This window comes from Macaca thibetana, chromosome 12, assembly GCF_024542745.1.
Source record: "Macaca thibetana thibetana isolate TM-01 chromosome 12, ASM2454274v1, whole genome shotgun sequence".
Classification (NCBI taxonomy): Eukaryota; Metazoa; Chordata; class Mammalia; order Primates; family Cercopithecidae; genus Macaca; species Macaca thibetana.
In genome coordinates this window covers 51,851,514-51,877,600 of record NC_065589.1, presented here as the reverse complement: position 1 = coordinate 51,877,600, position 26,087 = coordinate 51,851,514, and the positions used below count along the sequence as shown (strand labels likewise).

The 26,087-nt window shown below is 38.6% G+C and overlaps 2 protein-coding genes across 4 annotated transcripts in view; one reads left to right on the top strand and one right to left on the bottom strand.

Annotated features, from left to right (window-relative positions):
- GLS (glutaminase) overlaps nucleotides 1-21,347 on the top strand; it is an 89,658-nt gene extending 68,311 nt beyond the window's left edge. For both annotated transcript variants that reach the window (XM_050751706.1, XM_050751710.1), the window contains 4 exons: nucleotides 7,815-7,876; nucleotides 8,816-8,892; nucleotides 8,988-9,051; nucleotides 17,333-21,347. In XM_050751706.1, the coding sequence (XP_050607663.1) occupies nucleotides 7,815-7,876; nucleotides 8,816-8,892; nucleotides 8,988-9,051; nucleotides 17,333-17,489 (360 nt within the window). In that variant the 3' untranslated portion in view covers nucleotides 17,490-21,347. The remainder of the gene's footprint in view (nucleotides 1-7,814; nucleotides 7,877-8,815; nucleotides 8,893-8,987; nucleotides 9,052-17,332) is intronic.
- A 2,502-nt stretch (nucleotides 21,348-23,849) lies between these two features.
- Nucleotides 23,850-26,087, bottom strand: part of STAT1 (signal transducer and activator of transcription 1) — a 44,810-nt gene continuing 42,572 nt past the window's right edge. For both annotated transcript variants that reach the window (XM_050751704.1, XM_050751705.1), the window contains one exon: nucleotides 23,850-25,422. In XM_050751704.1, the coding sequence (XP_050607661.1) occupies nucleotides 25,408-25,422 (15 nt within the window). In that variant the 3' untranslated portion in view covers nucleotides 23,850-25,407. The remainder of the gene's footprint in view (nucleotides 25,423-26,087) is intronic.

Here is a 26,087-nt window from a genome sequence, read left to right as displayed (position 1 = left end):
TGGAGCTACCATTTTGAGGTTGTATTTTTAAAGTGAAATTTCTGTAAAACAGCTTCTTCCCTTTATAGTAAAATTTACTATTTGATTTATTCCTCTCTATTGAAATTACTATATGAGAATCTCCTGCATTTGTGTAAGTTTGGAAATATGGGCATGAATTTATTGAATTGCTATTCCTATAAAGGATTTTTTCCCCAACCCTCTGAATCATATCAGTTTGGATTAATTTTGTCTATATATAGTATATTAATAACTGTGTCTCAGTAAATCTTTGGAAAGCTTAGGAATATGTGGCCTCATACTCAGACTGTCTAATTATAAAAGTACTATAATTTTTTTTACACATCCTTACAAATATTAAGTAAGCTCAGTAGTAAAGGAAAGAGGAAATATCTTTGATATACACATTACACAGGTTTATTTTTACCCTTGGGCAAGGTGATTAGTTTACATATAATGGCAACTTAAAATTTTTCTTTAGCCACCGTATAATAGGTAGTATGTTTCAATTTGACCTTAAGAAAATATAAAAGTGGGCTGAAAGCTTATTTTCATTTAAAGACTATAATCAGCCAAGTTGGAGTGAAGCCTTTAAAACAAAATTGGATCTGGAGTCATGATGGTTTATTTAACAGATGAAGCAAAGTATCTGTTCCATGACAAGAGATACTGTGGTGAGCTGGAAATGAGAGCAGCTTATGTCCAACTAGAGGCGGTAGAAACAGAAGGGTGTTTTTTCAGTTACCTGCTTTTTTTTTTCTCATTAAAGCAGTTCCAAACAGGCTGAATTCATGTTTATATGAAGACAAACTCAAGATGAAAAAGGAAATTTTGGTTGGTAATAGAGTTAGAAATTAAATAATTGAAGTAAAGTGTAAAACCAGTGAATCAATTTTTCCTGCGTCTCCCCGTCCCTCCATCTTCTCCCTTTCTTCCTTTTCTCCCCTCTCGCTTTGGTCCCATCCAGGCTTCCTTCCAGTATTTAGTAAAGAACTTTTATGGATTAGAGCTGAATTGATGTTTAATCCGTTGGTTTCCTTCTGTGCTTTGGATAACAATCTGAGATCTGTTAAGGACTCACATCGTCATGGTCTAGTTGTACAGAATTGGGAATCCAGATACCTGAGTTCTACTGAAGCTCCATCACTAATTCTATGTGACCCTGAGCCAGGGCCCTTAATCTCAGTGTTAGTAATAAATATATCTGTCAACATATTTTACAACCAGCCTGTCAGGGATTTTTAAAAACAAGTATAACTGTTTATAATGTTGAATGTTTTAGGGTCATCCACTATATAAATACAGAGTAATGTGAGTATATAATTCTAATAATTGCTACTTAATCATAAGTACAGAATTATTAGGGCATTTGCAGAAGTCACACAACTCAACCTTTAAACAAGCTCAAACTGCATAGGATAATGATAGGATTAAAGACTTAGGAATGCCATGTTTTAGAAGTGTAAAACTGATACACTCCCCACCTGCTTCTAGCTGTTTTGGAAAAAAGTGAAATTTGCTATGCCAAACACGCCAGTGTTAAGTGAACTCATGTGAACTGTAACATTTTTTTGTCCCACTGTTGTCATGACTTTGTACAAATAAACTAAGATAAGATTGTCTGGCTCGGGCAGGTTCTGACAAAGAGACTTGATAAGAAAAATACAACAGTGCTGGAAAATCTACAAGATGAAGGGGAAACTATTAACATTTAATTTATAAATTTTAATGGGTATCTCCCCAAGTGCAGTGTCTCTTTGCCATGGGGAGGCATACATTAAACATAGAGCCCTTAATTTAATAGCTATTATTGCGGCTGTGTATAGTCTGTTTCTTTGTATGAAGGGATTATTTATCAAAACACAGCTTCCATGCCTCTGGCATTTACTGTTAACCCATTATTTTCTGGATCTTGGCCTCCTTGACAGGTATTTTAAAATCAACTCAAGTATCCAGTGGGGATATAGGGGAATGAGCTTCGATCAATGGTTAGCACACCTACATGCTTTGCAAGAATTGGTGTGGAGGTGGATGAGTGATCCTCTAGAGTGCCCCTCTCCTTCAGTTTGTTTGCCATGATAGGCATTCCAGAGGGTGTGTCAGCTTAGTTGGAAATACTCGTGGCACTCTTTAACAGACCAGGAAGCAGACTATCCCTACACGACATACTCCGTCTCTTGTCTCAGAAGTGTTAGACTTCCATTTTCTTTCGTGGCATTCTGCCCACAGCTCATTTCATAATTTATGTAAACTTAAAAGTATAGGGGGCTGTTGATGCTAGAAAGAAGAGGCATTTGTGGTGTTGCTTTTAAATAGTGCCTGTGCATGGGCTGCCTCCTAGTGCTTTTTTGTTTTGGAGAGAATTACACTCACTTTGTGTTCAAGCACTTATCTTCTGGTTTGGACTAAATTCAGCTCCACAGCTAGCCTTTTGTTTTCATGGGAAGAATACCAAACTTCCATGTTAGTCTTTAATAATTTTTGTTAAGGCAAGCTAATGTTTTTTCCCTCTGGTTACTTACAAAGCCTTTGTATATTAAAGTTTCCTAATTTTTTTTTCTCATGCTTGTGAATAACAATATACTCTGAATAAACCAAGTAAATTCTAAAATGTTCTATTTTGGGCTTTATTAATAAGAAATGGACTTTTAGAACATTTGAAATATTGAATAAGTGACTAAGTGCTACACGCATACTATAATAAAATCTCTTCAAACTAGCATGGTCTAAATTCAGAAATTTAAAAGGGAATGTGTAGTTCTTATATCCAGTCACGGGAACAGATGAAGCTTTATTGCTTAGAAGTACCAACATAGTTTTGAAAATAAGAACTATGGGTAATTACTATATTAATAGTATACAGGGGAATCTGGATTTTTCTTAGTGGTAGGGGAAGTAAGACACACAAATGCTCCATGTGGTCATGTGTTACAGTGCCATAGTGAGGCAAAGGTAGACAGAGATTACTTTTGATTTAAGAGATTGGAGCAGAGTTCATAGGAATGGGTAAGAATAACATATCCGTGAGAAATGGGTGGGGAAAATGATTTCAGGAGAATAGTATGCACTGTGGGAGGAAGCAGGAGGTAGACCCGGGGTTGTGGTGGGAGTGGAGGTATCTAATTGACTGTCCCTGGCACATGCTGTCACAGGGCACTGTGTGGGCAGCTGGCAATAAGCTACATAGGTAATGCTGGGCTAGGATGGCCTGGGGAAAACTGGCAGCAAGGAAGGGACTTTCAGGCTAGTCTTTGAGGGAAGGGGGGAAGGATTTGATTAGGAATCTGGGTGTTCTTAAAGAGCATAGACACCAAGACAAAAACAAGGGCAGTAAGACAGACCAATTTGGCTCTATTGAGGTTGAGAAGAAAAATTAAGTTAGCTGGACTGAAGAACCTTGAATACAAGGCTAAAGAACTTAAACGTTATCAGGAATGATTTTGGGTTTCTTGATAACTCCCCTGCTTTAGAAACCTTTAGTGATTAGAGCAATGTTTTGAGAATATGATTAGAAGTATGTGGAGAGGTTTTGGAGGGTGGAAGAAAGACCAGAAGCAGAGGCACCAGTTACGATTGAATAAATCTTGTAATGATATTCAAAGATGTAAAAGTTAAGGGAGACGGGCTGGGCGCAGGGGCTCACACCTATAATCCCAACACTTTGAGAGTCTGAGGCAGGCGGATCGTTTGAGGTTGGGAGTTTGGGACCAGCCTGGCCAACCTGAAACACCGTCTCTACCAAAAACTACAAAAATTAGATTAGTGGTGGCACATGCCTGTAATCCCAGCTACTCCAGAGGCCGAGGTGGGAGAATCACTCGAACTGAGGAGGCGAAGGTTGCATGAGCCGAGATCCTGCCACTGCACTCCAGCCTGGGTGACAGAGTGAGACCTTGTCTTAAAAAAAAAAAAAAAAAAAAAAAAAAACAGGGTTGGGGGCTGATAGAGGAATTAATTTTACAATTTAATACCCAAAATTGAGTATTTGATGCTTTGAGGGAGAATACTCACTTAGTCAATAGATATTTAATGAGCACCTATTATGTGTGGTAGACACTGAGTTTACCAGACATGGTAACTCAGTGGGGAACAGAAAGACAAGTGGTCTCTGCCCACCACATGGAGCCTACATTTAATGAGAGAGACAGAAAACAAGTATATATAAATATATATATACTTTATATATAGTTACATATAATTTTATATAACATAAATATAGTTAAAAACTGTATAGTTTACAATATATATATATGAAGGGGAAAAGCAAGGTAAGGGATAAGGCAGTGATGAAAAGAAGGGAGTATTTTAGTCTTGAGAGAACTTTGGGTAGAGTGGAGACCTACCCAAAGGGAAGGAGAGAGGGGGCCTCCTGACTGCCTGGGGAAAGAGCATCTTTAGCAGCCAGTTGTAGGCCTTGAGTGCCTGAGACCAGCAAGACATTCTGGCTGGAGTAGAGCTGGAAAGGGAAGACTGGTAGGAGTGATAACGTGCAATGTAACCAGGAATAGAGCCTTCAGCGTCCTGAAAGCCATGGTAAAGAGTTTAATTTTACTTCAGATATGATGGAAAGGCACAGGAGTTCCTTGATATTTTTAAAAGATCCCTCTGGCAGCAGAGGTGATAAGGTGGTGACTCAGATGAGGCCTAAGGCAACAATGCTAGAGGTGGTGAGAAGTGATAGGATTCTAAACATATTTTGCAGGTAAAGCGAAGAGGATTTATTGATGAGCTAGATGTGGACTGTGAGAGAAATAGAATCAAGGAATATCCCCCCACAGTCTGTATGGTGAATTTGTCTGAATTAGAAAAAGCTAATTCTGTCTCTGGCCGGAAGCAGAAGCACCACTTCTCAGTACCACTGGGTAAAGAAGCTCCCTTCCTCCCAGCACATGTACCTGGGTGCTAGGACACCTTGGTGGGAAGAGTGTGGGCTGGTAACCCGTGTTGGCCCTGTGGCCAGGCATCCTTGTGAAGGACTCAACCTGTGTAAGTGAATGCAGCAGCACTGGATGACTCCCGAGTTTGTGGCCTGAGCAAGTGGATGAATTGTAGTGTTATCCCCAAACTGGGGGGACTAGAAGAGGAGCTGACTGTGAGTGGCAGAAGACACAGCAAAGCAAATTCCATTTTGGGTATAAGTCTGAGATGCCAATTAAAAGTCCTGGAAGCAATGTCAAGTAGGCGGACAGTTGTGAACTGGAGCCAGGGTAGGCAGCCAGCAGGGCTGTTGCTGTTTTTGAGTTTGAAATGACTATCAAGTGGAGCTGTAGGACTAGAGCTTAGGAGCAAAGATTTAGATTAAAGATGGGGAAGTCAGTCTGCCCAGAGGAATAGATGAATCATTTGAAGGACATTATATTGAAAAACAAGAAGATTGGACTGCCTTGGGAATATTATTTGGCAGTGGAAAGTGGGTAATGAATCTGCAAAGCAGCAAACAGGAGGAAGATCAGGGTGATGGAGCAGCATGGAAGGCAAGTCGTGAGAGGGTGGAGGGTGCTGGGGAGAGCTGAAGGAATCGGGGCTTAGGAAGCTGCTGGAGCTTTGGAGAGCACTATTTAGAGGTAACAATGAGTGTGAAGGTAATTTTCAGGGAATTAAAAATATACTTTCAGGAAATACGTGCTGAGGGAGAACAATAGGGTCAAGTGTTGATTTTTAAAAATAGGATGAAATTGTGTCTGTTTTAAGGTAAACTGAGGGAACTAATGAAGGAGGAAAAGTTAAAGATGCTAGAAACAAAGGGGATCCGTGAGGGAACAAGAGCAGGGCATCTGGAGGATAAGTGTTTGAAGGAATGGATAAAAAGTGAGTCTCAGAAATGAAGCTTTTTACTTTGAGCGATGAAAACAGTTTTTTATCTTTTCAGCAAAGTTGTAGTTAGGATCTTCTGTCTGTTTTTAGGGGTCTCTGCTGGTATTAAAGGCCTGAAGAAAGTATGGCAGGAACCAACAAGAAAAAAAAAAAATTGTCAAGCAGTAATGAGAGACCAGGTGGAAATATGGAGAATAGTCCATAATAGCCAGTCAGTAATCTGTGGCCAAAGAGCAAAAAGGGAATTGAGAATTCAGAGTTGACCCCACTAAAAAAGAAAGACATTAAGGGCATCTGAAACAGTGGTTTATAACCCAGAAGAGTGCATATCAAAGTCACCTGGAGACTTTAAACAAAATTATGGGCTGAGCATGGTGGCTCATGCCTGTAATCCCAACAATTTGGGAGGGCAAGGCAGAAGGACTGCTTAAGACCAGGAGTTCAAGACCAGCCTGGCCAACATAGTGAGACCCCATCTCTATAAAAAACAAACTCTATGCATTTACCTCCTTTCCCTAAAATGTATCAGATTGAGGTGTAGGAGTAGGACAACAAGAAATGGGAGAGATGTTTATGTATGCTTTTAGAACATTCTGGGTGATACTCTTTAGTTCTTTGTTCCACCCCCATTCCCCATTGAGAAAACTGTTCTGGACTCTGGGCAGGAGTGGAAAAGGATGGCTGGGAGGGAAGCTAAAGGACTAAAGGTAAAGTTTTTTGAAGTGATATCAACACAAATAGTAATAGTAGTATTTTGGAGGTGTGCTCAGCTAGTTAGGTTCCTGTACGGTAGACCTTTACAGAGCCTTTCATATGCCCATGAATCTCCAAGAGGGGGATTTAATATTTTAAGATCATATCCAGCCACAGGATCCTTATTTTCATGGACCATCTTATGGACTAGTTTCTGCAAATTACACTTTGAAAATGCTGAATTAGAGAACTGCAGCAATGGTCAGTTCCAGTTAATTTGGAAAGTTCATGGATTTTGGAAGGGGGAAGCCATACTGAAAAGGGAGAATGTCCGGGTTAAGATCTTGAAGCACAGTTCAGGGCTGTGGCTTTGTTGGTGGAGAGCTGGCTAACTTTCCATTCCTCCAGTTAAACTTGTTTTCTACCACTGAGTGCAGCATCTGTTGAGTCATCAATATGAATGTTGAAGTTGCAAAGTGTAAGACAAAATGGGGGAATTTATGAAGTATTTACAAATATTCTGTGATCAATAATTTCTCATAGATAGGGATTGATAAAGTCTTTATGAAAGCAGACCAAAATCCAATGGCTTTTCAGATAACTAGACTTTTCCTCTTAACTATAAGAAAAGGAAAGTGGGTAACTGTCAAAAGTAGATACACTTTGAAATCTTGGAGCACTTAATAGAGGTGACTTAATATTTTGGAGCTGAGAAACCTTTTAAACACAGCAGTGTCGTAAGTTCTGAGAATGACCCAATTTGTACCACCTGGGCATTGAACTGAAGGCTGTCTTTCCAGTGAAGTAAAGTTTAAGATGACAGTTAACACTGAATGTTCTCTCTCAAGATTTGCAAAGAAGCCAGTGATTGGTGAGGATAGTGATTGTTGGCAGGGATTAGACATTTATATAGCATGATTTAATTTTTAATAATGTGAATGGTATCAGCATACAAACTTCCTCACAATATTGAGACATACAAAGTGGGAAGGCTTCTAAACAATTTTCAGTTGCTCCAACTATATGAGTTTCACAACATTCCATTCTTTTGTGCCAAGTGATATTATTCCATTCCTTCCCTCATGTATCTTATCTTTATTATTGAATTTTCCCTCACAATCCACTGTTAAAAGAAGAAAATATCACACATGTGGGTTCTTTTGGCTATGAAGGTGTCCTTGAGATAACTTCTTGCACATGACTCAGGTGAAGTGTTCAAAGCGCATGGAAATCACTTACCAGTGACAGGTGGACGTTGTATGTGTTTGTTTTCCCCTATGGATGCCTAAACTTTCTTTTCTTCACAGGTAAAGTCAGTGATAAATCTTTTGTTTGCTGCATATACTGGAGATGTGTCTGCACTTCGAAGGTATGTTTATAGGATGGATTAGCATGCACTTTACAGATATTTATGAAGTTGCTTCTGGGCGAGCAGCCATTTTAAGGTTAAAGTCTCACTTCTCTTTCCCTTTGATAAAAATGACCCCAACAAAATTTTTATCAAATAGGCACTTCCAGTGCCTATGGCCTGCTTTCCAATCTTGTCCTTTTCTGCCTCCTATAAAAAAGACGATATGTCTGTTTCCCCAAGTAGTAACTGTTCAGCTAATCTGGCTAATTAGTATCAGTGGCTTACTGGAATTGGACAGTGCCTTCTCACTCCCTGTCTACCTTCCATTCCCAGTCTTTGGGGTGTATGGGTGGGAAGCAGCTAGGGGGTTTGGTGTCTGGCAGATCATCAGGACTAGTAAGGCCATATACTGCTGTATACCTAAGGTCTTTTGTATAGAGTTGTAACTTGTTTTCTTTTTCCTTTTGTTTTCTCCCATTAATACCTCAAACAACTGATTTTCAAAGTGGAGAAATGTCTATGCTTCCCCCCTTGTCTTAAAGTCTGACGAGTACTAGAAGACTGTGAAATGTTTAAGAATGGGAGTCCTAGTAAAAACATATTTTTACTAGGACTTTATTATAGGGATTAGTTTCTTGCCCTTCTGAGACATAAACCTTGGTACAGTTGTGCCATAATTCTTGAGTTTTGAACAGTAATGTAATAAAGTTTAATTCTGTGAGAGATGTTTAACATTTAATCTTACCTAAAAAAAGCAATGCTGAGGAAGAGAGGTGAAGTGGCATTTACCCAAAACACCTGTGTACTGGTCAATAAGTTTGGTAGTTCTCATTAATGAGCCTGATGAAGGATGGCAGCTGTCTGACAGGGCCTTAAATGAACTGATGGAGTGAATGTTACAAGTGTGAATTAAATTTGCTTTATATGTAATAAATAGCTGTGCTTACACATTTTCAGATTTGCTTTGTCAGCTATGGACATGGAACAGCGGGACTATGATTCTAGAACAGCACTGCATGTAGCTGCTGCAGAGGGTAATACAGGAACTACTACTATCTATTTTCTTTCCAGATTTAATTTCTACTTAGTACTAAAATCTGCTCTTGTTTTTGGGGGTGGGATGATTTAGGTCATGTTGAAGTTGTTAAATTTTTGCTGGAAGCCTGCAAAGTAAACCCTTTCCCCAAGGACAGGTGAGCACTTATGTTACCTTCTAAATATGTCAGTATTTTATTATGCAGGACTGTAATATTCAAGTGATTATAATATTTAAACCTACAAATACATTCTTGAACCTGCTATGATATCTTATAAAGGCAATAAACCGTGTATTTACTACATAGGTAATTCTGTCTCCCATATCCTGTTTCTTAGCTAAGAATGGTGTCTTATTTAGAAATTTTCAGGTTAGTTTGACTATCAGTCAATACACTGTATGAACAAAACAATTTTTTTTTCTTTTTTTTTTTTTGCATTTTGGAAGCGAGAATTAGAATTTTATCCTCATGGAGTTTTAAACTTTTTTTTTTTTTAATTATACTTTAAGTTCTGGGATACATGCTCAGAACGTGCAGGTTTGTTACATAGGTATACATGTGCCATGGTGGTTTGCTGTACCCATCAACCCTTCATCTACATTAGGTGTTTCTCCTAATGCTATCCCTCCCTTAGCCCTGACCCCCCAACAGGCCCTGGTGTGTGATGTTCCCCTCCCTGTGTCCATGTGTTCTCACTGTTCAATTCCCACTTATGAGGGAGAACATGCAGTGTTTGGTTTTCTGTTCTTGTGTTAGTTTGCTGAGAATGATGGTTTCCAGCTTCATCCATGTCCCTGCAAAGGACATGAACTTATCCTTTTTTATGACTGCATAGTATTCCATGATGTATATGTGCCACATTTTCTTTATCCAGTATATCATCAATGGTCATTTGGGTTAGTTCCAAGTTTTTGCTATTGTGAACAGTGCCACAATAAACATACGTGTGCATGTGTCTTTATAGTAGAATGATTTATAATCCTTTGGGTATATACCCAGTAATGGGATTGCTGGGTGAAATGGTATTTCTGGTTCTAGATCCTTGAGGAATCACCACACTGTCTTCCACAATGGTTGAACTAATTTACACTCCCACTAACAGTGTAAAAGCATTCCTATTTCTCCACATCCTCTCCAGCATCTGTTGTTTCCTGACTTTTTAATGATCGCCATTCTAACTGGCATGAGATGGTATCTCATTGTGGTTTTGATTTGTGTTTCTCTAATGACCAGTGATGATATTTTTTTCACATGTTTGTTGGGCTGCATAAATGTCTTCTTTTGAGAAGTGTCTGTTCATATCCTTCACCTACTTTTTGATGGGGTTGTTTTTTTCTTGTAAATTTGCTTAACTTCCATGTAGATTCTGGATATTAGCCCTTTATCAGATAGATAGCAAAAATTTTCTCCCAATCTGTAGGTTGCCTGTTCACCCTGATGATAGTTTCTTTTGCTCTGCAGAAGCTCTTTAGTTTAATTAGATCCCATTTGTCAATTTTGGCTTTTGTTGCCATTGCTTTTGGTGTTTTGGTCATGACGTCTTTGCCTATGCCTATGTCCTGAATGGTATTGCCTAGGTTTTCTTCTAGGGTTTTTATGGTTTTAGGTCTTATGTTTAAGTCTTTCATCCATCTTGAGTTAATTTTTGTATAAGATGTAAGGAAGGGGTCCAGGTTCAGTTTTCTGTATATGGCTAGCCAGTTTTCCCAACACCTTTCCCAATTGCTTGTTTTGGTCAGGTTTGTCAAAGATCAGATGGTTGTAGATGTGTGCCGTTATTTCTGAGGCCTCATTTCTTTTCCACTGGTCTATATATCTATTTTGGTATCAGCACCATACTGTTTTGGTTACTGTAGCCTTGTAATATAGTTTGAAGTCTGGTAGCGTGATGCCTTCAGCTTTCTTCTTTTTGCGTAAGATCGTCTTGGCTATGTGGGCTCTTTTTTGGTTCCATATGAAATTTAAAGTATTTTTTTCTAATTCTGTGAAGAAAGTCCATGGTAGCTTGATGGGGATAGCATAGAATCTATAAATTACTTTGGGTGTGTGGCCATTTTCACTATATTGACTCTTCCTATCCATGAGGATGGAATGTTTTTTCCATTTGTTTGTGTCCTCTCTTTATTTCCTTCAGCAGTGGTTTGTAGTTCTCCTTGAAGAGGTACTTCACATCCCTTGTAAGTTGGATTCCTAGGTATTTTATTCTCTTTGTAGCAATTGTGAATAGGAGTTCACTCATGATTTGGCTCTCTGTTTGTCTATTATTGGTGTATAGGAATGCTTGTGATTTTTGGACATTGATTTTGTATCTTGAGACTTTGCTGAAGTTGCTTATCAACTTAAGGAGATTTTGGGCTGAGACAATAGGGTTTTCTAAATATACAATCATGTCATCTGCAAACAGAGACAGTTTGACTTCCTCTCTTCCTATTTGAATACCTTTCTTTTTTCTTTTTTTCTTTTTTCTTTTTTTTTTTTTTTGAGACAGAGTCTCACTCTGTCAGCTAGGCTGGAGTACAGTGGCAAAATCTCAGCTCACTGCAACCTCCATCTTCCAGGCTCAAGCAATTCTCCTGCCTCAGCCTCCTGAGTAGCTGGGATTACAGGTGGGTGTCCACCATGGCCAGCTAATTTTTCTATTTTTAGTAGAGACGGGGTTTCACCATGTTGGCCAGGCTGATCTCGAACTCCTGACCTCAGGTAATCTGCCCACCTTGGCCTCCCAAAGTGCTGGGATTACAGGCGTGAGCCACTGCACCCGGCCCCTTTATTTCTTTCTCTTGTCTGATTGTCCTAGCCAGAACTTCCAATACTGTGTTGAATAGGAGTGGTCACAGAGGGCATCCTTGTCTTGTGCCGGTTTTCAAAGGGAATGCTTCCAGTCTGTCGCCCATTCAGTATGATACTGGCTGTGGGTTTGTCATAAATAGCTCTTACTATTTTCAGATACGTTCCATCAATACCTAGTTTATTGAGAGTTTTTAGCATGAAGGCGTGTTGAATTTTGTCGAAGGCGTTTTCTGCATCTATTGAGATAATCATGGTTTTTCTCACTGGTTCTGTTTATGTGATGGATTACGTTTATTGATTTGCATATGTTGAACCAGCCTTGCATCCCAGGGAGGAAGCCAACTTGATCGTGGTAGATAAGCTTTTCGATGTGCTGCTGAATTCAGTTTACCAGTATTTTATTGAGGATTTTTGCATCAATGTTCATCAGGGATATTGGCCTGAAATTTTTTTTTGTTGTGTCTCTGCCAGGTTTTGGTATCAAGATGATGCTGGCCTCATAAAAGGAGTTAGGGAGGATTCCTTCTTTTTCTATTTTTTGGAATAGATTCAGAAGGAATGGTACTAGCTTTTCTTTGTACCTCTGGTAGAATTCGGCTCTGAATCCGTCTGGTCCTGGACTTTTTTTGGTTGGTAGACTATTAATTACTGCCTCCATTTCAGAAATTGTTATTGGTCTATTCAGGGATTTGACTTCTTCCTGGTTTAGACTTGGGAGGGTGTATGTGTCCAGGAGTTTATCCATTTCTTCTAGATTTTCTAGTTTATTTGCGTAGAGGTGTTTATAGTATTCTCTGGTGGTAGTTTGTATTTCTGTGGGATCAGTGGTGATATCCTCTTTATCATTTTTTATTGTGTCTATTTGATTCTTCTGTCTTCTTTATTAGTCTTGCTAGCAGTCTATCTAATTTGTTGATCTTTTCAAAAAACCAGCTCCTAGATTCATTGATTTTTTTAAAGGGTTTTTCGTGTCTCTATCTCCTTCAGTTCTGCTCTTAGTTATTTCTTGTCTTCTGCTAGCTTTTGAATTTGTTTGCTTTTGTTTCTCTAGCTTTTAATTGTGATGTTAGGGTGTCAATTTTAGATCTTTCCTGCTTACTCTTGTAGGCATTTAGTGCTATAAATTTCCCTCTAAAACACTGCTTTAGCTGTGTCCCAGAGATTCTGGTACGTTGTGTCTTTGTCTCATTGGTTTCAAAGAACTTACTTATTTCTGCCTTCATTTCGTTATTTACCCAGTAGTCATTTAGGAGCAGGTTATTCAGTTTTCATGTAGTTGTGCGGTTTTGAGTGAGTTTCTTAATTCTGAGTTCTAATTTGCTTGCCCTGTGGTCTGAAAGGCTGTTTGTTATGATTTTTGTTCTTTTGCATTTGCTGAGGAGCGTTTTACTTCCAATTATGTAGTCAATTTTAGAATAAGTACGATGTGGTGCTAAGAAGAATGTATATTTTATTGATTTGGGGTGGAGAGTTCTGTAGATGTCTATTAGCTCCGCTTGGTCCAGAGCTGAGTTCAAGTCCTGAATATCCTTGTTAATTTTCTGTCTTGTTGATCTAATATTGACAGTGGGGTGTTAAAGTCTCCCACTATTATTGTGTGGGAGTCTGAGTCTCTTTGTAGGTCTCTAAGAACTTGCTTTATGAACCTGGTTGTTCCTGTATTGGATACATATATATTTAGGATAGTTAGCTCTTCTTGTTGCATTGATCCCTTTACCATTATGTAATGGCCTTGTCTCTTTTGATCTTTGTTGGTTTAAAGTCTGTTTTATCAGAGACTAGGATTGCAACCCTGCTTTTTTTTTGCTTCCCATTTGCTTGGTAAATATTCCTCCATCCCTTTATTTTGAACCTATGTGTGTCTTTGCACATGAGATGGGTCTCCTGAATATGGCAGACTAATGGATCTTGACTCTATCCAATTTGCCATTCTGTGTCTTTTAATTGGGACATTTAGCCCATTTATATTTAAGGCTAATATCGTTATGTGTGAATTTGATCCTGTCATTATGATGCTAGCTGGTTATTTTGCCCTTTAGTTGATGCAGTTTCCTCATAGTGTTGATGGTCTTTACAATTTTGTATGTTTTTGCAGTTGTTGGTACCCCTCATGGGGTTTTTAACAACACGGGGTAGATAAGATAAACCTTTAGAGAAGCATAAATTTTTTTTTTTTTTTTTTTTTTGGAGACGGAGTCTCGCTCTGTCGCCCAGGCTGGAGTGCAGTGGCCAGATCTCAGCTCACTGCAAGCTCCGCCTCCCGGGTTCACGCCATTCTCCTGCCTCAGCCTCCCAAGTAGCTGGGACTACAGACGCCCGCCACCTCACCCGGCTAGTTTTTTGTATTTTTTAGTAGAGACGGGGTTTCACCGTGTTAGCCAGGATGGTCTCGATCTCCTGACCTCGTGATCCGCCCGTCTCGGCCTCCCAAAGTGCTGGGATTACAGGCTTGTGCCACCGCGCCCGGCCGAGAAGCATAAATTTTAAGATGATAATTAACACTGAATGTTCTCTCTTAAGATTTGCAAAGAAGCCAGTGATTGGTGAGGACAGTGATTCGACATTTATGCAGCCGGATTTTGTGTTTAATAATAATGTGAATTTTATCAGCATACAAACTTGCTCACAATATTGAGACATACAAAATGGGAAGGCTTCTAAACAAGCTAAAATGTGTAAGAAAACTTGTTAACTCTAAAATGAATATATTGGAGTTTGTTGAAATTTCTGCATTTGGTTGGAATCAGTTTTAGGAAGGCTTCATGGAAGTTAAATTTTAATCAGTGCTTTGGGGAAGAGACGAGATTGAAGGCACAGAATGAAAAGAAGGGCATTCTATCTGTCATGGGAAAAATATGCCTAGAATACCTTCTGTTCCTCCTCTTTCCCTCCTGGTTGACATAGCAAACTGCTATTCATCTTGCAGCAAATGCTGTCAACAAAGTGGTCAGGGAAGGGATAGAACGCAGCTTACACATACACATGTACAGTAAACTCTAGATTCATATCCTTGGAAATTATGTACTGGAGTGGATGAGTCAGCGAGTAATGAGAATAAAAGTTTAGAATGGGATAAAAAACATACTTGATGGTGGTTTGATATGTATTAGGAGTTTGGATTCATTTGAGAACCGGGAGCTGTATTAAGTTTGGAGCAAGTTGATTACACTTTAGCTATTTTGCCTTTCTGTTTATTAAGCTTTAACTCTTTTTTTTTTTTTTTTTTTTGAGACTGGGTCTTGCCTTGCCACTCAGGCTGAAGTGCAAGTGGCATAATAGTTTGCTGCAGCCTTAACTTCCTAGGCTCAAGTGATCCTCCCACCTCAGCCTCCTGAGTAGCTGCAATCACAGGCACACGCCACCATGCCTGGCTAATTTTTTTGTTTGTTTTTTGTAGAGGCAGAGTCTTACTATGTTGCCCAGGCTGGTCTCTAACTCCTGGGCTCAAGCAGCCCTCCCACCTCAGCCTCCCAAAGTGTTGGGATTACAGACGTGAGCCATTGAGCCTGGCCAACTATCTTTTTTAAAATTAGGGTTTGGGTTTTGTTGGTTCAGCTCTTAGCTTGCAAGAAATGCAGAAAACTTATGTCAGTGTCTGACAAATGTTAGCAATTTTGTAAGTGTGCTAATACTTTGGTTATCTAACTTTATTCCTGTAGTTGTAAAAAAGCACCATGATTAAAATGACCTTTATTGGCAGTATTCTAAAACCTCATGTTAGGGTGACATTCTTCCCTTTCCCCAAATTTTAATACCCATCCCAGCTTTCTAGAGCAAGAAATTGAAGAGCATTTTCCTCCTGTGTTTATAATCTCAACTAAAACACTATGTAATACCTGTTGGAAATATTACTGTGCTCTGTATATGTATTATTTTTTTTTTGCCCTAAATTGGCCTCTAGGAATATTAAAGTAGATGTACCCATCTGATAAGAAAAAGTGAGCTAAGTAAGTAACTTGATAACTAGGCATTCAGCAAGTCTTTTTCTCTATTTCATAGAATCAGTGTCACCTTAAATTATAAAATAGGTTTGAGCAAAATTTGGGTATTCTTGAGATAGAGTCTTGCTCTGTCACCCAGGCTGGAGGGCAGTGGCGTGATCTCATTCACTGCAACCTCCGCTTCCCAGGTTCAAGCAATTCTCCTGCCTTAGCCACCTGAGTAGCTGGGATTACAGGTGTGTGCCACCACACCTAGCTAATTTTTGTGTTTTTAGTAGAGAGAGGTTTTGCCATGTTGGCCATTATGGTCTTGAACTCCTGGCCTCAAGTGATGCGCCCCCCTCGGCCTCCCAAAGTGATAGGATTGCAGGCATGAGCCACTGTGCCTGGCTGAAATTAGTGTATTCTTTAACGTTTATATTTTTCATTAATTCACAGAAGAGTTGTAAAAAAGGTAACACGCAGTTGACATTCCATTTTTCCAGAAAGACAGATAATTACATACTATAGAGGATGACTCAAAAGTCTCTTTCAAGCCACTGACTTCCTAAACTAATGAAGGCCTATTCAAAGTCACTTCATTCAGCTGGTTTTTTTGTTTTGTTTTGTTTTGAGAAATACAAAGATACATGTAAAGTTTTACTTACCCGATTTTAAAAACAGGCTACCAAAATTTACCCAAATATATTACAAAATGAGACTGTTTTAAAACCCTTTTGTTTCCATATTGTGACTCCACTAAGCGGGTAAAAAGTTCAGGACAGAGATGGAAAGGAAAGAAGGAAACAGGAAGAAGTGAAACTAGGAAGGTGACAGTGGCACATGGATGAAGAAAGAGAGATTAGCAGCCATGGAGAATTGTGTAACGTAAGTAGAGAGAGAGAGAGGGTAGGAAGACAGGCTTCACAGTTTGTAAAGTGTAAGGGAACTGCCTCTCATACCCTGTCATTGACTAGGGCTGTGAGTTATGTAGTTCTGTCTCCTCTTGCAAAAGACTTACCACTTCTGGCAACTCTTCATTTTTTCGTATCCTCGAATTTTCATCCACATCACTCTAAACAGCACAGCCCCAGAAGCATGGAAAGGGGAGTTATTAGTATGGAAAGGGGAGTTGTTCTTCTGCTGGTGTAGTGGTCCGATTGAGTCCATGGGTTCCCAACCTTACCAGAGGTGATAAAAATGTCAATTCCTCTGGGGCCAATCTTGCTCCTCCAATGTGTTTTTGGCCCTAATGGGGTCATGGTTATTTCTAGACTTCTGAGACTTACTGTGGCTTTGAATTGACACAAACACAAATTTTCTGTCAAAGGCTAGAGTGATGGATGTTACATACCTGAATTTTCTTTGAACATTTTATTTTAAAAGAGATACTTTGGGCTTTTCATGAAGCCAAAATTCTGGAACCCTAGAGCAGTCTATTATATCTGTCAACACAAGGACTTTCCTTAAAAAGCTCCCTACATAAGCACTTGTATGTATAAACAAGATCCTTTCACAGATCTTTTTCTCTTCCTCTCCATATCCCAACTTGTTTTGGAGACTACTTTTTGAATTATAAATCCCTTTCTGCATTTCTATTATTAATTTTTATTTGTAAAATTGCTAAAATGGCCATTTAACCTGCATTTAAAATCTGGGAATGTGGGGTGATCATCTTTGTACAGAAATTACCTAATGACCCTGTCCATGCTGTGCTACGTGTTTAGGTGGAATAACACTCCCATGGATGAAGCACTGCACTTTGGACACCATGATGTATTTAAAATTCTCCAAGAATACCAAGTCCAGTACACACCTCAAGGAGATTCTGACAACGGGAAGGAAAATCAAACCGTCCATAAGAATCTTGATGGATTGTTGTAATGGTCTCAAATCCCAAGATTTAAATCACTTACCTATTTAATTGTGGAAAATGATTATGAAGACCGTGTGTATTTCTGTCTGGTAGTGATGTATATTTTACATTTGTCATTTCAGTGTTACTGGAGTTTTCTTCATTGTGCGCACAGGACAAATCTGATCTCTTTGGGAAAAAATAGAAATAAAACAGTCTCCCTCCATAATGTGAGCAATATTACCTCGTGCATTGTATAATTTGATGTAAAAGAAATAGTTACCAATGCTAGCTTAATTGTGTGGTCTTCCATGATTTATTTGTGTTTTGTGAATTTTCAATTTATGGTGATGATCTGCTGATATGCATTTATAAATTAAGCTCTGTTGTACAGTCTGTCCAAATGGGTCAAGGTTGCCTTTAGAAGCAAATAGTGTGATTTTCAAGATTTCAAATACAAATTTAGTTTGAGTGTTTGAACAACTATATGCACTTATGGTTGTGTGTTTAAAGTGTCTCTCACCCTAGCTTCACGATGTGACTCTTAAACAAACTATAATAGTTAACAACTGTTAGTAAGATAGACCAATTCTGATTAGACTTTATCAGGGAATCTGTTTAAGATATGTTTGGTGACCAAAACATATGTGTGAATGTAGTTATAATACTTTTGAAAATTTTTCCTTTTTCTATATCTCCTTAGTCCAGCCTCTCTTCTCATTTAGCTCTCTGCCTCTTTCCTTCAGCTGGGAAAGTGAGTGCTGGCATACTATGCAGTTTTTATGTTTTCCATAGTAAGTCAGAAAATGCCTCCTATTTCTGGCATCAGAACTTTGCCATTTGTCTACAGAAGACGAACCAGAGACAAAATTGCTAAGTATAAATTAGTCAAGTTTACCAGTCTAAAAAACGAAGGGATGTGCAACCGCAGCTCTTTAAGAAGATTTTTTTTTAGCTTCTAGGGTAAAGATAAATTCAGAAATGCTCTAAGCTACCAAAGTTATTCTGAAAGTATGGGAACTGCTACAACTAACATTTGTTTCCAAGCCTGTCATTAAGAGTCTGCACCAAGAGATTTGTCCTCCTTGGGGGACCATTGGATCATTCCAGATTTCTTGTGATTTTCTATTGTGTAATTCTTGGTGGGCTCTGTAGTTTAATAAGAAGAAAAAGGCCATTTCATTTTAAATTGTGACCTATAATTTTCTTTGTCTTGGGTTGGTAATTCAGGATTCATTTGGAAAGTGGGTAAAAGGGGCTTCAAAAAACTAATAGAACAGGATTTTCTAGGAATTACACATACATTTTATCCTGTCATACCTCGAGATAAAGAGGCATGTTAGTGAGGATTTCTGATATTAAGCACACACACACATGCACACAAATGGACTTCTCTGAAGCTGTGTTTAGTGAAATGAGCTTAAGTACATGAATGTTAGTTGTTGCCACATACAGCAATTTCCTTTTCCTTTTTTTTTCTATGAGCACACACTGCTGCTTCTAAGCTTTACCATGCCTGATGGCACCTTACTCCAGCAGCCTCCAGGTGCGTTCATTTTCACTTCCAGTCTAAGCCAGTGGCTCCAGCCACTGCCCTCCCATTACCTAGATGGCACCTCGTTTGGTGAAACCATGGCCAATGTTCCTTAGCTGCACCAGGCCCAAAGCTGTTCCCACGCTTGAGCTTCCGTGGGGAGGATGGTGAGTGAGCAGTTTCCTATCCTATGGATCTGTCAAGCCATGGAGACAGGTAGCATTTGCAAGATGCTGCACAGGAGCAGCATTATCCCCGAAAATATTACAGGGTAGACACGTTTTAATTGAAATCAATTGAGATAACTTTGCTCAAACAGCAGCGTGCTTTGTGTGACTAAAATGAAACATTAAGACAGTTCAATTGTGTGACTTGAAGATTACCAATGATTTTGAGGCTTTTCTATAATAAAAAGAGGTTCTAACCATTATTTGGGAACAAAGAGAGTTTTCATCTTTTTTCAGATCAAAACCATTCTGTAAAATCTTTGTTGTTTAATTAAATGTGCCCTTATTTACCCCTGATGTTATTTATGACTATGTGCCGATTCCTGCTCGGGCTGTTTGCTGTTGGCTGGTAATAATATATTTGATTTAAATGCTGTTGACTGTGCTATTAACTGCTGCCGTCAGTAAACTCCAAAGATCTTTTTGTTTTGGCTTTAGTATCATATGTGCTTTTTCTGTATCATGAGAGCTCTATATGGTCATGTTACAGCTTTATATACATTGTTGTTTTTGCTGGTCTCATCTTTGGTAATAAGCTATACCCCACTGCTGCCCGACACTGCCCTTTAGCTGCAGAGCTGGATTAGCTATTGACCATTTGATGCTGTTGTCTGTCTGGCAGGGACTGAATGACCTGATGTCAGATTTAGATTCTTCCTGGGGATTATACAGCTATGAATGTATTTGCTTCTAAAACCTCCCAAAGTGAATCTAATCTTAAAACTACAAGTTGTAAGTATTCTGAAATTGGGAAATATTTATTTTAAATGCAATCAGGTAGTGTTGCTTTTTACAGCATAATAAATATATGTATCAAAAAAAACTGTGTGAAAAAATGAATTTTCTTAAAACATTTAAGAGCCAGGAACTCCACTGAGCATACAGACCATGTCTGGTTGGGTTCCAATCCATTTCTAATGCCTGCTATAAAGCTAGGTACTACGCAAGGTGTCAGATGGGGTTACCACAATGACTAGGACAAGAATCCTGTGTGTAGTTCATCTTTGAAGGTGAGGGATATGCAGGCATGTCTCTAGTCCCCTAAATGCAAACACTATCCTTTTACAGTTAGGAAGTGCTCAGTAAATACTTATTGAATGGAACCATTAAACATACCCTTGAATGAGAGGAGAGGTTATTTTCACAAAGCCTTAAAATTTATTTAGAGAGTTTAACCTAGTACTGCCACACTAGAATCTGAGTGTGACCAGCCAGTAAACCTCAGCCCCTAATTTATTCTGTGTGAGAATAGCATTCGCTTCCAATGCCAGAAATCCCTGGTCTTCAGAGCACTCCTTCCTTTCAGGCCAGGGGTTAGTGTATAGTTTTCCAATCATAGAGAAAGTACATGAATGCCATGACTGTTACATTTTCATTTATCAACGTTATCTGTCACAAAGTAAGTTACTTTGCTAGAAGAGTCACTGCATTACCGGCATTTTAGAACTGCGATGAGCCAGGTAGTATGCAAGGTGACAAGTGGGGTTACCACAATGATTAGAAGAGACATCAGAAATTCTCTAATCTAACTCACTCTTTTATAGATGAAGCTGAGACCCAAGAGTGGGCTGTGATACAGAACTCTTAGGCCTGCGCTGTTGTTCTATGTCCCACAACACTGATTATGCCCAGGTATGGATAGAATATGCATATTAGCTTATTCATATGCACTATCTCCTATTAGCTAAGGCCTCTCCTCTGTGGAGTTTTAGGAAGAGGCATAAATGCTACAACAGAAAGTCCTGCAACACATAGTTAACTTCAGCTATACATATATACATCCATGGATAGGAGCAGGACATCAGTGCAGGCGCAACAAATGTGTGAATAATCCTAAATAGTGAATAGTTATTTTTATTCTTGATACAAGATCATTTTATTTTTGTAGGACTTTTTCAGGAGTTGGGGTAACCTTCCTAATTTTACTTGCTAATCTTCATAGTAAAATGAGTAAATTCATAAATCATACACCAGATGGCCGAGGGAAGCAGCCCATGAATGTGTTAGGTGGCACTTATAAAAAGGCTTTTTGGGAAAGGATAATCTTATAGTTATGCAAGGAAATGATGTGATTCACTAGATTATATGTGTTTGGCAATGGAAAAGATTAGAAAAGGCAGTTTTTTGTTTTTTTTGTTTTTTTTTTTTTTTTTGAGAGGGAGTCTCGCGCTGTCGCCTGGGCTGGAGTGTAGTGGCCGGATCTCAGCTCACTGCAAGCTCCGCCTCCCGGGTTTACGCCATTCTCCGCCTCAGCCTCCCGAGTAGCTGGGACTACAGGCGCCCGCCACCTTGCCCGGCTATTTTTTTGTATTTTTTAGTAGAGACGGGGTTTCACTGCGTTAGCCAGGATGGTCTCGATCTCCTGACCTCGTGATCCGCCCGTCTCGGCCTCCCAAAGTGCTGGGATTACAGGCTTGAGCCACCGCGCCCGGCCGAAAAGGCAGTTTTTAAAAAAAGAGGCATGAGATACAGTAAAACAACTGGACAAGAAGGTATTAAAGGCAGAGACTAGGGGCATTTATTTCTATTCTGGAGAATGAACCAGACTCCAGGCCTGTGTGTGCCCCCACTGTACCCCTTGCTTCCTTTCCAAATAGCCAGTAAAAAGGCTGCTATGAAGTGTGTCTGACAAGCAGTCCCAATGGCAAAAGAATATCAAGACTGTTTCAATTATGTACAAGAAATGTGGAAAGGCTACAGACAGACACAGGTATTAAGGTGTTATAATAGCTTTACAAAATATTATAGGAGAATTCAGAGTTTGATAATAGGTATTTGACAGCTTTCTACCTCTTAGAAAGCTTTATGTTCTCTGTAGACTCAAGATAACGTTAATAAATAAGTTTAAGACTGCTTAAGCCTGCCTCTGTTGTTTTTTTTTCCTTTTTACAATAAATCAAGCAAGGTATTTAATTTCTTAGTGAGTATAGCAAACACAAAACCCAAAGTGAGTTCACGAAAACTTGGAAGCTGAGGATTATCATTTAAGAGAGAGAAAAGCTCATCTCAAAAAGCTCTAAAAACAATATTGTTTCTCTTCAGCTTTCCTAAAACTGGTTTAAATGTCATTTCTTTGAAATTGTATTTTTTAAATATAACATTTACATTATTTGTAGCTTCTGGCTGTTTGTATCATAAAACTTTGTTTTAATAAGGTGATTGCACTAGAATGTACGATCCGGTGTCTCAGAACATCTTCAGTTCCATAAAAGCAGGGATCTTTGCTTTTGTTTACCAATGTTTCCCAAACATCTAGTATAATGCCTGGCTCATGGCAGATGCTCTGTATAAATTTGATAAATTAATTAATGAATGAATCGTAACTAACCAAAGGAAGCCACTCACATAAATGGTCCTTACTTTGTTAACGTCCCAATTCAAAAGGTAAGTAGAATAATTTTCAAAACACTTTCTAGCTTTTTCCTGTCCTTTCCCTGGGTTAGTCAGTGACAGGACTGCTCTGTTCAGAAAGACTTGCCTTCATATTCCACTTCAGCTTTCAGGAAATAAATAGATTTCACTCATTTCATGCCATCTCAGAAAACCCTCTTTCCTTTAAAATTAGACATTTGTCCTCAGTAGCACACATAAGCTCTATGCTTATAAAACACTTTTCAAACTTAACAAACACCACACGAGAAATACTCAAACACACAAATATTCCTTAAGTTAGGATCTACTCAATGACTTCTTATAATGGTTAATTAGGTAAGAATACAAACTTATTAGCCAGGGCATATTTACTTTACTCCTTGGAGAGAGACCACTCTCAGTGTTCACTATAAATAACCTTTGTATTTCCTAGATGTAAATAACAACAGATACGGAGATGAGAATAATCATTCTGGTTATGATGCCAGCATTATCAGGGAATAACACTATTCCATGATAATAGCTAAATACAATTTGCCAGACTATGTCTAACTTGGTGATTACGCCTCTTCTTACCCTTTTTTTTTCCCAGTACACAGTGTATTTACTTTGAGAAGGCCTGGCTTTCTAGCTTTTGACATCTTTGGGAAAAAATGGCAGCTTTTTGTGTGGGTACAATAACTTCTCAGTAATAACTCATCTAATCATGGGGGTGTAGATTTTAGATGACTGCTTTGGAGACAAGACAAAGTCCCATTTCTCATGTATTTTAAAATTAAAAACTGCTAATTTGGGGGTATTAGCAATACCCAGATTCATTTTAAAATAAGTGCTGAATCATTTGTATATTTGGAGACAGCTGTGGTCGCAAAGAACCAAAGTACTTTTGTTTGTTTGCTTTTTATGGCACCTATTATAGCTCTTTCCAATAATATTACTCCTCTGACCTCTTCCATTGACATATCTTAAATCTGCCATAGCAATTCTGAGTATGCATAGGGCAGGTAAGGACAACATTTAGGAAAAGAGTGTTATTAATCTTATTTTAAAATAAGGATTGAGGTACAGGAGAAAAGCATCAAACTAATTCATAATGTCAGTAATTTTAAGAATATATTAAATACTATTAATAAGAGATTAACAGAATTTTAGAATTTTAATACTTCTTAAAAGTAAAGTCTCTTGGCTAGTGCAGTAAAATGAAACCATGCCAAATTCCCAAAGGGCAAAAAGAACTGACAGCTAAACCTCAGCAATTAGAAACAATATTGTTTCAATGTTGTCTTTGTTTTTTAGTCATTTCAATTGTAAAAGGCAACTGAAACTTAGGTTCTCTCCATCTATATAAAAACTGAGAGAGGAGGTCTCAGATTGTGTGCAGTGCCACGGAAAACACTGTGTGCATATTATATTTAATGCAATACAGATACTTTAGCTTTAATTTTAAAACAAAACTCAAGAAAACTTTATCTCCGCCAAAGAAAAATACAGCATTTGCACGATAATATAGTTGTGGTAGCAACAGTGGAAAAACAAGGTACAGCCACATAGACAGCAGTATGTGAAAGGGAAGAACCTTGTCAAACCCATCTCTTAATCTACTTTTTGTGTCAGTGATTAGGAAGGAAAAAGGTAAAAAATACAGTATACTTCACAAAACATCATCCATTCAAAAAAGTGTCTGGAAAAAGCACAGGAAAGATAATGGAACCATTCACAAATGTAATTGTCAGAAAAACACATATATCAGCGAAATACATGCAGTTCTCAATGCAGTTACATAGGAAATGAGTTTTGAAATGATCTGATTCTCATATTATCTCTGGTCAGTGATTCAAGTTGTCAGTTACTACTTTTTCTACTCCTTTCCCAATTTTGTGGCTAATAGACTAAACACCACCCTAATTACAAAAAAGACAAAATAGCCCATTTAAGAAACATGAATTAAATTTCTGAGTTTATCTACATCTATGATTAATTTCAACTTTTGAATGAGTGGTTGTGAATAGCCTAACTCCCTTGGTAGAACTGTAAAAATAATTGTATGTGACCAAGATGAAAGCAGAATGTATTCAGCTTTGGATATCAAACACAATTTGTGAATTTGGAAATGTACATCCTTCAACTGATACTAGCCAGTGTCATTAAGCCATAACAACAGTAAAGCTAATATTCTCTCAAGAGACAGAATTTGTCTTTGTCTTTAAATAGCCAATGTGAAAGATGTAATAAAATACACAACATTTTCCCCCTACCAGATGCATGATGGCTACCTTTGAAAGAGGACTGATATAATTGTATACAAACTTGGCTTTAAACTATTTCACAGATAAACCAATGGAAAACTGCCAGTCACACTTAAAGCAAAGAGAACACGTAAGAATTCTCCCACAGAAATTTACCGTTCCTGTGTCAAGCAGTTCCCTAAATAACCATTGCTTTATCCAACAACCTATAACAGTTGGGCACTGACTTTATGCATAGCATTTGCTAGATGTTGCTCAACTTCTCTTCCCAAAGGACCCTCATTCTCGTCCTGATACTTTGGGTGTATCTGGATGTTTTTCACTTGTGAAACCCACTCTTCAGAGTATGCCTTTCAATTTTACCTTCAGTAAGATGCATGATGCCCTTCAGAGTAACTGATGTTTCTGAGTTAGAGAAAAATTCACTTGCTATCAACAGGTTGCAGCGAATTTGCGAGCCTTTCTTTCATTTCCCTAGAAACACAGGATGTGAAGGAACAGAGTAGCAGGAGGGAATCACAGATGAGAAGGAAAACTGTCGCCAGAGAAGATGAAAAAAATTCATGTTCTATACTGCGTTCATCTGTAAAAAGACAAAATGTGGTTAAGTTTATTACACTGATCTTGTGAAATGCAGATTCATACATTAAACATTGCTCGTCTATTCTAGAATGAAGTAGTAGGAAGATACTTGCAATGGCAAGTAAATACCATGGAATGAGAGGGCCTTCAGCATGTACTATCTATTATTCTGGGCTAATCAAGACCTTTTATATCACCTAAGCTGATGGATTATTACTCTGTTGCCCACTGGCTTAATTTTGTGAATCCGTCCAGACTGCATAAAGCTTTTTGCTGTTATGCAAGTCTGGGGACAGAGCAACATGTCAAATCTGCTCATGTGAAACAAGGGTGTGGAAACGCTGAGCCATATGCCAGAGGTAGTGAGGAAGGAGAGGGAAATGATACATTTCCTCTAAAGGTCACTCAGTGGGTAAAATCAGTGACTGTGTTTCAGGTACAGGCTAAAGAAGCAGAATTACTAAGAACTCCTTCACCCTCCCCCCACCAGTGCCTTCTGCCCAGCTGCCTTGACCAGGACAACTTATAGTAAGTAAATTGTTCATCCAAAGGATACTAGCCTGCCAGTGACTTCCTGTCTGACTTCCACAATGGTGTTTCCCCTTAGACCAGATGCTTTCAATTGAGGATGATTCTGTCCCCTGGCAATGTCTGAAGACATTTCTG